Source organism: Elephantulus edwardii, unplaced genomic scaffold, assembly GCF_000299155.1.
Source record: "Elephantulus edwardii isolate Elephantulus edwardi_28Jun2011 unplaced genomic scaffold, EleEdw1.0 scaffold00066, whole genome shotgun sequence".
NCBI classification, from domain to species: domain Eukaryota; kingdom Metazoa; phylum Chordata; class Mammalia; order Macroscelidea; family Macroscelididae; genus Elephantulus; species Elephantulus edwardii.
This window is the reverse complement of record NW_006399816.1, coordinates 4,777,221-4,791,135: the sequence shown is the minus strand read 5'-3', so window position 1 is coordinate 4,791,135 and position 13,915 is coordinate 4,777,221. Positions and strand designations below refer to the sequence as shown.

The window sequence follows — 13,915 nt, the reverse complement described above, 5'->3', positions numbered from 1 at the left end:
GAGTATAAAATAATTCAGTCAGTTATATAAATTAGAATTCTAGAAGCAGTAGAAATTGTATTCCTTTTTAGACAGTATTGGGAAGGAAGAGCCAACTTTCAAGAGGGAACAGAAAAAGACTGTTATAAAGACTACTAATTGCACAGTGAACCCAGCCCTGCCAATTAATTTTTCTCTTCTACTGAATAAAACTGTTTTCTTTGTGAGGGGGAGAAAACGGAGTGTTTGAGTTTCATGTGTCTGTTGGCCATCTGAATGTCTTCCTCTGTGAAATGGTGATTAACTTCATAAAATATAATACATAAAAAATATGTCTTTCTAGATGTGGCTGTTAACAGAAATGTTATTTTTTAAAAGAGAGAGAGAAAGAGAGACATTGGGATTCTAGATCTTCCACAAATGCGTTTTAACTCCATTGTTATAATACAAACAATAAAGTTCTTTTTTCTATTTGGGGGGGGAAGATTGTCTAAATTTCAAAAGTAGCTCTCAAGTTATAATTGCTATGTCCTTAAAAAAATCAGAGTTTAGAGTTGTGAGTGATTATTTGACACATCATCTGACTATTTATACTTTACAGGGATCTTATACATAGACCAGTTTAAGCAGTGCTAGAATCCATCTATTTGGTAAAATAAGAAAGCAGAGTTTATAAAGCTTTATTTAAATGTGTTGGTTAAAAAAACAAACAAATACTATGTACAAGACAGTATAATTTCAGACCAAGTTTGCAGTGCACCTGTCTAGAGACCCCATTGCCAGTTTCAATTCTGTTTATATTAATGCTCCCAAGTATTCCTTTCTCTTCAAAGGTTATCATTTCTATTCTGGCATAATAGGATAGCATGATAGAGTGTCATTCTTGAGTATTATTATGTGGAGAATCTGAATCCCTTTTTGAAAACAAAACCTATTGCTCAGAAGAGTCCCCTGTTACCCTGGCAGCGTGATGCTGAGATACTATTCACATTTGTTGCTCCTACCACATCTTGGATTCTTATTGTCACTATTTAGGTATTGGGTCTTTGGTTAATATCTTTTCCCTTTTGACTTAAGGCATTGACTCCTTTATTACCTTGACTACATTACTTATTTCTGCTTAAGTTTCAATTATGTAACAAGAATGAAAACTTGACCTAATTATTTTTCTTTTCTTTCCTTTCTTTTATTTTAAACAATGTAGGGCAATCTAGAGCAGCCATGATCCCTCCCAAGCATCCACGGCAGCCAAAGGCAGCTTCAGATGATGCCATTTCCTTTGGGGGTAAAATCGACCAAGAAGTACTAAATGCTTTCCAGCCCACCCCACCCCCACTGCCAAAGAAAATGATCATAAGAGCCAACACAGAGCCACTCTCCAAAGACTTCCAGAAGTCCCTAGAAAGTAGTCTTTATGTTGTGGCCAATCCTACTTATGATATCGACCCCAACTGGGATGCCAGCAGTGCTGGCTCTTCCATCAGCTATGAACTCAAGGGACTGGACATTGAGTCTGGTGACTCCTTGGAAAGGCCTTTGCGCAAGGAGAAACCTCCACCCCTGCCTGCAAACAGCATCTCCAGCTTCACTCTCAGTTTTAAGGACAGATTTTCCAACAGCATGGAGTCCCTGTCCAGCCGGCGTGGTCCCTCCTGCAGACAGGGCCGAAGCATCCAGAAACCACAGAGACAAGCACTTTATCGAGGACTTGAGAACCGGGAGGAAGTGGTGGGTAAAATCCGAAACCTTTATACAGATGCTTTGAAGAAATTGGCTATTAAATGCGAAGACCTCTTCATGGCTGGTCAAAAAGACCAACTCCGTTTTGGGGTGGACAGCTGGTCAGACTTCAGGCTAACGAGCGACAAACCATGTTGTGAGGCAGGTGATGCAGTTTACTACACAGCTTCATATGCAAAAGATCCCCTGAATAACTATGCAGTCAAGGTAAGAAAATATTTCAATCTGATTTTATTATTTTTTTTTTAAAAAAGAGAAAGCTTAATACAGCTTTATTAAGGGGGCTCCTGGGCGGGATTCCTTGTTCTGGAGAGAGAGACAGACCAGGGGAAAACCGCCAATCTGATTTTATTCTTAATCAATGCCCAGTCCATTGGGCTGAGTTTGCTCTTTGCTTTGCTTACCAAAAGGTTTTGAACATCTACTTTATACTAGATCTTGTAATAAGCAAGACCATTATTATCTAGAGGAGAAAATAGATATGTAAAAAGACAGAATTATAATACAGTTATGTTATTGTCTTATATCATCAAGTCACAACTGACCCAGAGCTGACTGTCCAGCAGGTTTTCAGTTTAATTGCTTGGGAGGAGATTGCCGGTCTGTCTTCTTTGGAGGACGAGGTAGATTTGAACTGCAATCTTTAGAATTACAGCACAGCTCCTTACCACTAGGCCACCAGAGCTCCCTATAAGACTGAGTACTGAGTTAGAGATAAGTAGCATTCTCTGGTAGCCTGGAAAGATTTAAGCTCAGAACCTAGAAGTCAGAGAAGTCTTCATAAACTAAGTAATTCATTCTTTTCAAAGGCTAGCTGTAAAACATGGTCTGCTGCATGCCTTCTGCTTTGTGGCTCTACCTTTATTATGTGCCACAGAAGAGCCCCTTATTTATCCCTACTATTTTTATCTACTGTGCTTCCTGGGGAAACATCTTAATAAAGAAAGATGGCTTTTACCTGTATGAGGCCCCAGGTTCGTTCCCTGGCATCTCCACCAAAAAAAAAAAAAGGAAAGATGGCTAATACTTGTTGATGTGCCAAGAACTTTACATATGTTATATAATGTAATCATTGCATCAGATTTTGAGATTATGATCTTTTTGTCCATGTGATAGAAGAAAATGAAGCAGAGTGGAGAGGTCATTGTCTTAGGATCAAACAAATACTAAGTAGTGGAACTGATTCTTAAGCTCAGTTCTCTCTACCTCCATGATCTGTCGTTAGTCTGTCTTGCTATTTTTGTTTTATTTTATATAAACTTCACAGAGATAAGAACTTTACTGAAGACTTAAGAATCAGGAGATAATCAGGTAATCTACTTCAGAAGTAAAAATTACATTCTCTGTGACAACATATTTGGATTCTAATTCTGACCCTACCACTTTGTAGTTTTGTCACAAGTTGCTTCTCTGAGTCTCGGTTTCCTCAGATGCTACCTATCTTACTTAGGGAGCAGGTTGGTTAAAGGGTAACATAATGTCAGTGTTCCAAACACTCTGTCCCTGGTATATATTCATTTTTATCACCATCCCTAATATGGAACATCTTGCTCTGGTAACCAAAGGGCTTCCAATCTCCAGCAGTTCAAATCCACCAGTGACTCCAAAAGAGAAATATGAGTGTCTTCCTGCTAAGATTTACAGCCCCGAGTCCCGATGGAGGGTCACTGATAGTCAGAATTGACTTACTGGCAGGAGTTGGGTGTTGGCTTAGCCTCTTCCCTAGGTTACTTTAAGAAAGTAACAACCCTTGAGCCTCAGTCTCCTCCTTCATATAACCCAGCTGCTTTATAGGTTGAAGTGAAGACCTAGTGAGGTAATGCATGTGAAAGAATTAGGGAAACACAAAAATTCTGTGCAGGTTAAAGCAGTGTTCAATCCTTCAGTGCCTTTTTTACTGATTCTATTCACTGGTTCAAAACTAATACATCTAAATGACTTTTCATGTTCATTTGGTTTAGAAAGACCAGATGATGTCTCAGTAAATTAATGAATAAGCTAAAAAAAAAAAAAAAAGATTGGCTTTGCTTGTCTGTCCAAGCAGAATGTTTGTTTGGGCCAGACCTTCAGCAAGCTTCCCTCTGCAGTTGCAGCACCTCCACCACTTGACTGTTTGGTGGCATCAACAAAGTGACCTCATACTCCAGCCTACACTTTTTCAATTAAACTGAGGGGTAAACTGCAGAGAGGGGATCCAGATTCTGAGTTAAAACATTACTATCGACTCTAAAAAGGCATTTTGAAATTGTGTATAGCACTCAAGAGCTGTTGTATCAATTGGGGTTACGGTGCGTCATCTGTCTTGGGACTTTTTTGCTGCTACACGATCACCAGTGCTGGGTGAGTGCCTATTTCAGAAAGGGGCCTTGAACTATCTGTTCTTTCAAAACAATTGAGAAGTAGGGCTTGACTAACTTTATGTATTATTGCTTTGCAATCTTGTCTCTTTCTCAAATCAATGGTCTGGTATTGATTTCTTTGCTTGTAATGATGCAAAAGCAATCTCAAAGAACAGGTGGCAAGTGATTATATACTGGGAGTTGTTGGCAGGTTTGGGAAAGGATGTTTTACACTAAATGCTGAATATAAATGTCTCTTTGAAGACCCTCTGGGCCTTTCCAGAAGTACCCAATTGATTGAACAACCTTAAAGGAATAGTTGGACTACCAGGGCATTTTGAACTCTACCTTTGCAGAGATAAGGAAAATAGATTAGCATTTGGTCCACACAAACTGCTATTTTTGCTGTTTCCTTAAACCCCTCCACATATTAATGGAATTTGGAGTAGGACCCAGTGGTATAGTAGGCTTAGTGCTAGGCTGTTGAACAGAAGTTAGCAGTTTGAAACCACCAGTGCTCTTTGGAAGAGAGATGGACAATCTGCTCTTGTTAGGTTTACACCCTCAAAACCCGATGGATGCCTGCCATGAGTTGGAATTGACTCCATGACAGTTTTTGGGTAGCAGGGGTGAAGGGAGCTTTTAAAGTGCTTGCTTGCTAACAGAAAGGTTGGCAGTCTGAAGCCACCAGCTTCTCTACCCCCTAAAGGGAAAGATGAGACAGTACACTTCTGTTAAGATTTACCATGTACTCAAACTTTATGAACTTTGTATGTTAACCAGTATAATTTAAAAAAAAAAAAGTTGTTGTTGCTGTGTACCATTGAGTTGGAACCGACCCATAGCCGACCCTCTGGCAGGTTTTCAGAAGCACTTAATCTCACGGGAGAAAATTGCCCATCCTTCTCCTGTGGAGCAGCTGGTGGCCTCAAACCAGTGGCTTTGGGATTGTAGCACAGCTTATTGCTGCTAGGCCACCAGTCTTAGAAACCCTATGGAACAGCACAGCTCCATACTATAGGATCATTTTGAGCTGAAATTGACCTCACTGATCTCACTCTGGTAACAGGTATAACTGAATCTGAAGATGTCAAAAGATCTAGAAAATGTTACAGAAGGAAATTGGTGTTACAGTTCAGCAAGCAAAAGCCCAAAGATCAAACTCAAACTCATTGCCAACTCATAGCTGACATCATTGCCCTCATAGCTGACATCATTGCCCGTCTGTTTTTCTCCTGAGGAACAGCTGGTACATTGGACCTGCCCATTTTTAGGCAGCAGTACAATTTCCTACAAACTGAGCCGCCAGGCCATGGTCACTGCAGTGATGAATCACTAAGATCTTTTCTTTGAATGTAAATTGTCTTTGCTATAAAATGGTCTCAACTTGGAACTTCTACTGGATTTGTGGACTTTATTTCATATTTTATCCATTTTATCATTCAGTGTGAAAAGCTTTATTATTATTGTTACTATTACTATTACTATTATTATTAATAGTCTGCATCACAATACAGAACAAGTATTGTGTTTTGATTTGGAGATTTGCAGTCCAGTAACATGGGTCCAAGTTCTAAGTCTATAGTTGTTCCTGTGGCCTCTCATCCCTAATAACTCTTCAAATAATTTTTTCACTTGTGTAAAGCTTTTCTAGGCTTTTTAATAATAGCAGTATCACGCAATATTTGTCCTTTTGTGACTGACTTATTTCATGCAGTATAATGTCCAGGTTCATTCATGTTATAAGGTTGTTTCATTAATCCTTCATTATTATTTTGTATTGTATAGTATTCCATTGTGGTATATACCATAGGGAGCTCTGGTAATCTAGTCCATAGGTCTAGGTTTGGGTTGCACTAACTCAAAGGTGGCACTTCTCCAGTGGTTTGAACCCATCAGCAGCTTCACTGGAGAGAGACGGGCAGTGTCCTTCTGTGAGATTTATAGCTTCCAAAAACCTGCTGTGAGTCAGGTCTGATGGCAGTGAGTTGAATATATACCATAGTTTATTTATCCATGTTTATTCCTTCATCCAGTCATAGATACGTAGGATGTTTCTTTTTGTTATTGTGAGGGAAACTTCGTTGAACCTGGGTGTGCACCTGTTCATGTCACAACTCTTGTTTCTCTAGGATAAATCTAGATTCATATGACATTTCTGTTTCCAACTTGTTAAGGAATCATCTTACCATTATACACATCAGTGTGAAAGAGTTCAAACTTCTTTGCATCTTCCTTCATCATTTGTTGTTTTCTGCTTTGTTTTTGTTGTTCTAACTTTGCTGTTGTGCTGAGTCATTCTGTAAAGTTTGTGACTTACCTTTTGATTTTCGTATCATTGAATATTAATTTACCTACTTTATAAGACTGTTACAGTTCACATGTATTTATGAGGTGTAACTGTGTTATAAACTGTACAGTATATATAAAATTATAAAGCAAATCATTGTTGTTATAAACAATAATGGAAAACTACTACTCAACACTCTGTATGTCACTCTCTATTTTTATTCTCTAATATAAGGCCCCAACCTGAGCATTTAGAGCCATTCTGCACTTAGATATTTTCTTCCTCATTACTTCAAAGACATAAACATCTTCTTTAAAAAAAAATGAAGAAAAGCTATAAAATGCAAACAGCCTCAAAATTTAAGTACTGTCAAAAATTAGAAAGAACCTAACTGCCTGATATTAAGGAAACAATTTAACAAATTATAGTACATCAGCCCAATGGAATGTTTTACAGCCATTAACAATGATAATTACAAAGATTATGGAAAACATACTTTTTGTAAAATATCCCAGGAAAGTAAGCAGAGTACCAAATAGCATGATCATAACTTTTTTATAATAAATGGCCTACAAAATGGTAATATGCAAATAATTGCTATATTAGCATGGTAATAGTACAGGTTATTTTGATCTTTACAAAAAAAGAAGTGTCATAATGCCTGTTCAATTAAAAAAAGAGAGCGAGGAAGAGAGAATTAGAGGTGTTAGATCCCTTGATACCAAACTCTTTGAAGGTGGGTATCGTGAGTTATTCATCCGTGGATTCCTATTCTAGAGCGACTTTCTGAGCAGCTTCTGCTTCATAACACTGGGCCTTCGCATATACTGTGTCCTCTGACTGCTCTGTGGGGAAGCAGTGTGTACGGTACAGTGAAGAATCTCTTTATTGTGAGCTATCGGTGACCTATTTCAAAATCACCTGTAGGGTCCTCATTAAAAATGTAGATTTTCTTGGTCCCATCCCAGACCTGAAGAATCACAATTCTGTGAGTGAAGCCTGGGAAGACTGCATTTATAATACACACTCCCAGGTGGTTCCTACAAACAAAACCAGAATTATTGACATAGTGGTTAAGTATTCAGGCCTTTATGTTAGGCAGGCCTAGGTTAAAATTGATGCTTTGACAAGTTATATGCTGTATTACTTTGGCATTTTTCCCAGCCCTGTATGTTTTAATCTATAAAATGAAGAAAATAATTCATTTTTCTTAAAACTGTCGTGGAAAATCACTTTAGATACTATGTACATGAATATAGTACTCATGGCATCATTTGGTGCAAAGTAAATGTTCATTAAATGGATACACCTTGATTCTCTTCTCATGTGCATCTTTTCAAAAACTAAGTTCCATGAACTATCTTCTCTGATCTTCTGAGTATATGTTGATGGCCCCATCCCTGTATACCCACACTATATCGAATTAATTTCTACATCCTGCACTTACCATGCTACACTTACACAGATCTTCAAATATACATCCACAGAAACAGGTCTCCCCTCCCCACTGTTACCTTTGATATTCCATGGCTGGTAATGGTCAAGTCCATGGCTGGCTAAGCCTTATATCCTTAGCATCTTATACAATATCTTTCATAATAGGCATCCAATAGCTATTTCTTGAGCTTTTAACAAACATTTACTATATAAAACTATATACAATAATACTATTGTAGTATCTGTGTGCGTTTACAGAAATAAATATGAATGAGACAAGAGGCGAAGCCTCCTCAGTGGAAAGACATCCAGAGGCATAACTATCTTTTAAACAAGACAGACTACAGTAAAGATGAGTGAAAAATTAGTAAATGGAAGAAGACAATGTCAGTGCTTATTTAAGGGGCAATAAAGAAAGGACATTTGATACCCACTTGGCACTGAACTTGAGCTGTGTGTGTGTGTGTGTGTGTGTGTGTGTGTGTGTGGCTGAAACAGTGCATGAAAAGAGTAGTAGAAACACTATGGCAATTGGAACCAGATTTAGAGACTTGAATGAGGTTAAGACTCGAATGAAGTTAAGAGGTTGGATTTTATATTTTGGAAGAGGCTAGCAAGGATTGAACACAAGAATAACATAAAATAAATTATTTTAGAAGATGATTGGTGGAAGTAGTCAAAGAGAAGGATGAGAAGCAAAAAAGCAATCATTATGCTATTGCAGTAGCCCAGGTGAATGATACAAGACCCTGGAGTGTTGTGGTGGTGGTGGTTAAGTGCCCTCACACCTACAACTCATAGCAATCCTGTGAAAAACAGACCTGAACCTTGCCCTATCCTGGGCCATCCTCACAATCTCAGCAAGCTCTAATCGATTGTTACAGTCACTGTGTCAGTCCATCTTGTTGGAGGTCTTCCTTTCTTTCTCTTGCCCTCTACCTTTCCCAGAATCATGTCCTTTTTCAGGGACTGGCCCATCCTTACAACATGTCAAAAGTATATGAGATACGGTTTCACCATCCTTGCCTCTAAGGAGCACGCTGGTTGTATTTCCTACAAGACTGATGTGTTTGTTCTTTTGGCAGTCCATGGGAAAGTCAGTACTCTTCTCCAACACGGCAGAGGAAAAGAAGGGTCAGATGGTGAGAGAGTTGATGGGCATGACTGAGTGTGTTGAGAGGCTGGAAATGCGATCAGGAAAATGATTTTGCAGTTTCAAGGTTGAAGAACCCAGGAGAAGAGTGATGCCATTAACTGAAATACAAATGAGAAAAGTCAGAAAGATGAGCTCTCCATGGATCATACCCATGGGACAGCCATGTGGAAAGAAGCCAAGTAGGCTGAAAAAAGTGTGTAAAAGAAAATAGGCAAAGAGGTCAGGCCAGAAATGGGACTTTGGAGCCCTTGAATTAGTTCAAACTGTGGGAATATGTGAGATTCAAATGGAAGAGTCACAAAGAGCGATAAGTTCCATTTCTAAGTGACATAAAGCAGGGACTATTTGGAGCAATTGGAAATGCAGTAGCAAAGGGCAGGTCCCATAGGACAGAGAAGAGAACCTTAAAAACACAGGGTGGAGGAATTAACAGTCTAGGGCTACAGAGAACTTGAACAGAGTGAAGCCTGAAAAGAAGGCAGAAGTTCAGTCCCTCGTCTTTCTCAAGGAAATACCATCTAGATTACAGTGCTAGTGAATACCAGATGCAGAGAGTTAGAGGAAGACTGGAAGATGAGGGCGGTAAACACAACCTATGTTTTAAAAAAAGTGTATCAGTGAAGGAAGGGACAAATTGACGTGCAGGCCATATTTAACCTTCCACTCCTATTTCTGCCTCAGCCGTGTCTCCGTTTATCCCCTCACACCATTTGGTGGGCCACCACCCAGGTCCATCTGTCTCTGTGGGCTGCGCTTGGCTGACCTCCAGCCCTTAAATCCCCTGCTTTCTAAATAAAACTGAACGCGAACTTACTGTGAACTTAACTTCCCTGTTCTCAAAATAAAATCTACCTTGCTTTTTCTTTCAAAGAATCTGGGTAGCCACTGACCAAAAACCCAATTCTCAAAGTAGATGAGAATGAACCTAGCAGGCCTTCATCCCATTGTCCACAGGAAAAAAACCTAGGCTGGAGAGAAATGATCCCTTTTTTTGTACAGGGTCACCAGCCTCCTGGCAGGCCTCTTCCGGATTCCCAGGCCAGAACCTTTCCTGTTTTGTCACACCTTAGGCAGTAAACTGCTCCTGCAGTGCCTCGGTATTGTCCCTGAGTGGACAAATGACAGCTTCAGGCCTGGAAGCAGGGTTGGAGGTTGGTAAACTATGGCTCAATCTCCGTGGGACGTACTTTCTTCACTGCTCTCAGGAGATTATTTTATAACAGAACGCTGCCATGTGAGACCACAGAAGAAATTGGGCTGAAATGACTTTGAGGAAAAAAATGATGAAAATCTCCCATACGCCAAAGGTATAAATTTCTCAGTTATTTTTCCAGCCATCCCAAATATGAGCTGAAGGTATTTGCTCCTTTTAAAGGAGTCCAAGTCTTTCTTCTCAAGGACAGATCTCACAGCGCTCAGTGCATACACTTCGCTGTTACACAGTACGGCTGCCTCCTTCCTTCCAGCTATTCCAAGAATCTTCTTAAAAGCTTATAATAAAGTAGAAGTGAGCTGCGGCGACCAGCATCTTTTATTGCAATCTTCACTCCAGTGTCCCCGTTTATCTCATTTGTGTGGATGCTGAGAAAGCAAGACACTAAAATGAAAAAGCATTAACAGGAATAACTATGACTGGTAGGAATTCACAACCAGTTCACATAATAGACACAAGTAATTAATTATTGACTTGGTAATAAGGGCGGGGGGGGAACTAGCAGGGAAACTAGTTCCACTTTCATAATTCCATGTAAATATTCCCAAATTGAAACTTTACAGGAAGTGGTAAATCAGCAGGTACACATATGAATAGTCATCAGGGGTTAGTGTCCACTTTGTTTCAAAGGTAAATGTATCTGGAAGCACGTAAGAGTCTCAACTGAGAACTGATCTAGAAAGAAAAGACTTGAGTGCTCATGAAAATCCAGAGTCAAAATTAATTGTGTAGCGTGGAAAGGGAACTCTGGCTTTAATGAGGCGAGATGACACAGTGGGGAATTATAAACTGGGAATAAAATATGTTGATTTAATCTAAGCCCTGAGCTGGCTATTGATCTCCTCTGCGCCTCAGTTTCTCTAGTGTGAGCATCCTGGATGTCAGTGCCAGCCTGCCTTACTGACTCAAGAATCCTCCTGCTTTGCTTTGAATCCGCATACCTGGTGGGAGCTTGAAATGATTTGACTAGTGTAACTCACAAATAGTAAAATCGTATACAGTTGCCTTCCCGGATTTTTCTTGTAAGCTCCAAAATGGGTGTCTTGGGCATGTGGGCATTCCTGCAGCAATTCAAGCTGTAAATTACCTGGCCTGCCTGACAGCTCTCATGGCAGCTTCTTAAAGCTCACAGTTCCGGATACTTTAGACCCAGATAGCATTTTATATATTAAACACTTAATCCACTTTGAATGTAGTTGTAGCCACTCTCAATAGGTGTATGTGCTGTGGCTCTGTAGCAGTAAGTAAAGCGATACCCTGTAGGCAGATGAGGAAATCGAGGTCACTCAGTGATCAGCCTGTATTCTTAGAGCAAGGTTGTGCCAAATTTTGGGTACCAGTGGAGAATTTGCAGGATTTCATTCTGTGTGTTGTCCCACTGGCGGTTGTGCTTTTGTGTAACGTAATAAACTAGCACAGATGGTATAGTGTGTGTTTCTCATTTTGTCTCTCTACAGTTCATTCCTTACAATATCCATCTCACTTAAGGCTCATCCAGGCCCTGTAAAATGCGTAGTGTGAGATGGAAGTCAGGTTCCCCGCTGATAAAGTGGAAGTTGACTGAAGGCCTACCTTCAGGTTGATGGGGCCCATCATGGAAAAATAAAACCAATGTAGAACGTTTTTGAAGAGTATCTGTGTTTTGTAATTATTACTTTCTTTGGGGAGCAGAGAGAAAACGGAGCAGACTAATAAAGAGTAATGGTGTTCTGAAGAAGTGCCGCCAGAATGCTCGTTAGAGGTAGGATGATGAGGCCTCGTCGCACAGAGGTTGGGCACGTTATCAAGACGGGGCCAGTCTTCAGAGAAGGATGTCATGCTTTGGAAAAGTAGAGGGTCAGTGGAGGAGAGGAAGCTCCTCGGTGAGATGGATTCACACAGTATTTGTAACAATGGGCTTAAACGTGACAGCAACTGTGAAAGATGGTGCAGACTGGGCAGCATGTCCTTGTCTGGTACCCTGTGAGGTGCTGTGATCTGGAACTGGCTCATTGGCATCCAGCGACAACAGTTGCTCTGTGCAGTTCTGTGCAGTGCAAATTGGAGAAGCCTCTAGCCTCTGTAACTCAGAGGCCTCAGCAGACAGCCCTCACTGTTCTGATTTTATTCCTTTGCATTATCAGGTAATGAGTGTGCATTGCTCCTATTTGACTGCCCTTGCTCCCTCTTCCTCATCTTGCCAGCTTCCATTTTTTCATAAAAGCTGTTCATGTGTTCGAGGTGCTCCGAGCAAAAAAACCTTGGGACTGCCTCAGTTGAGACACATATTGAGCATATGCCTTGCTTTTTGATAGATCCTAAAGATACAGATACTGACTCTTAAAACACAGAGTTCTGGTGGCTGATAAGGAGCTGCACTGCCCAACCCGAAACACAAGATTCAAATCCACCAGCTGTCCCACTGGAGAAAGATGGGCAGTCTCCTCCCACGTGATTCATTTACTGTCTCTGAAAACCCATTGGAGGGTCAGCTGTGAGTCAGTTCCAACTAAATGATGCATAACCATAACAACTCTTAAAATAGACAAAAGATGTGATGACTTTAATAGCAAGATAAGTGTGGAGAAGAGAAAAAGAGTATTTAGCTCTCTCTCATGTTCTTTCTGACAAAAATGACACCTCAGAAGGGCTTTGAAAGAATGAGTAGGAGTCCCTTAGGCAGGTAAAGGGTGAAGGAGTGGATCCCAAACACAGAGAACAGTTTGATAGTAGGAGGGGTGGCAGCTGGCTTTGATGGTTCAGTATAGTAGGAGTGAATGAAAGAGAGGTGGGGAAAAGGCTTTAAATGGAAGACAAGGCCAAGACTATATCCTCTGAACCACCGGCAGGTTTGAATAGGCAAATTATAAGATCAGAAATGTGGTTTTGAAAGCTGACTCTGGTAACCATGTGGAAAGTGTATTTAAAGGGAGTCACATGAGAGGCTTTGCATACAGATTGAATAGGTATAGAAAGAGAATACAAACCCAACGCACTCCTTTCTTAATTTTAAACCATGTAGTGTTTCCCTACTCTGTTCACACAGCAGCCTCCTGGTCTAGGTACAGGTTTCACCTGAGTACAGTGAAGCGGTCTGAGGTTCCCATTCATCTTCAATGTCAGCCATAACTTATGATCTACACAGTCAAATGACTTTCCATAGTTAATAAAGCATAAATAGATATTCTTCTGGTAGTCTTTACTTTCAGCCAGGATCTGTCTGACATCAACAGTGATATTCCTGGTGCCACAGCCTCTTCTAAACCCTGCTTGAATTTCTGGCAGTTTCCTATCTATGTACTATTCTAGCCATTTTTTTAATGATCTGCACCAGTATTTTTCTTGCATATTATCAGTATTGTCTACAGTTTCCACATTCTGTTGTATCACCTTTCTTGAGAATTAGAACATATACGGACCTCTTCCAATCCATTGGCCTGGCAGCTGTTCTCCAGATTTCCTGGCAAAGACTGGTGAGCACATCCAGGGCTGAATCTGTTAGTTGAAACAACTGCTATCTCATTGATTCCTGAGGCCTTATTTTTTGCTTTCAGTGCAACTTCCACTTTCTCCTTCATTCCAGTTGGTTTCTGCTAATAATAACTCTTGAAATGTTTCCATGTCAGTCAGTTCTTTTTGGTACAGTGACTCTATGTATTCCCTCCATCTTCTTTTGATGCTTCTGGGTCATTCAATATATTTAATATTGTAATGTGAGGCTTAAATTTGTTTTTAGTTCTCTTAGCTTGAGAAATACAGAGCAAGTTCTTCCCTTTTGATTC

At 40.1% G+C, this 13,915-nt stretch overlaps 1 protein-coding gene across 1 annotated transcript in view; it reads left to right on the top strand.

Annotated features, from left to right (window-relative positions):
• Positions 1–13,915, top strand: part of PEAK1 (pseudopodium-enriched atypical kinase 1) — an 80,634-nt gene that overhangs the window by 52,682 nt on the left and 14,037 nt on the right. Inside the window, exon 3 of the mRNA XM_006888280.1 lies at positions 1,184–1,926. Within this exon, the coding sequence (XP_006888342.1) occupies positions 1,184–1,926 (743 nt within the window). The remainder of the gene's footprint in view (positions 1–1,183; positions 1,927–13,915) is intronic.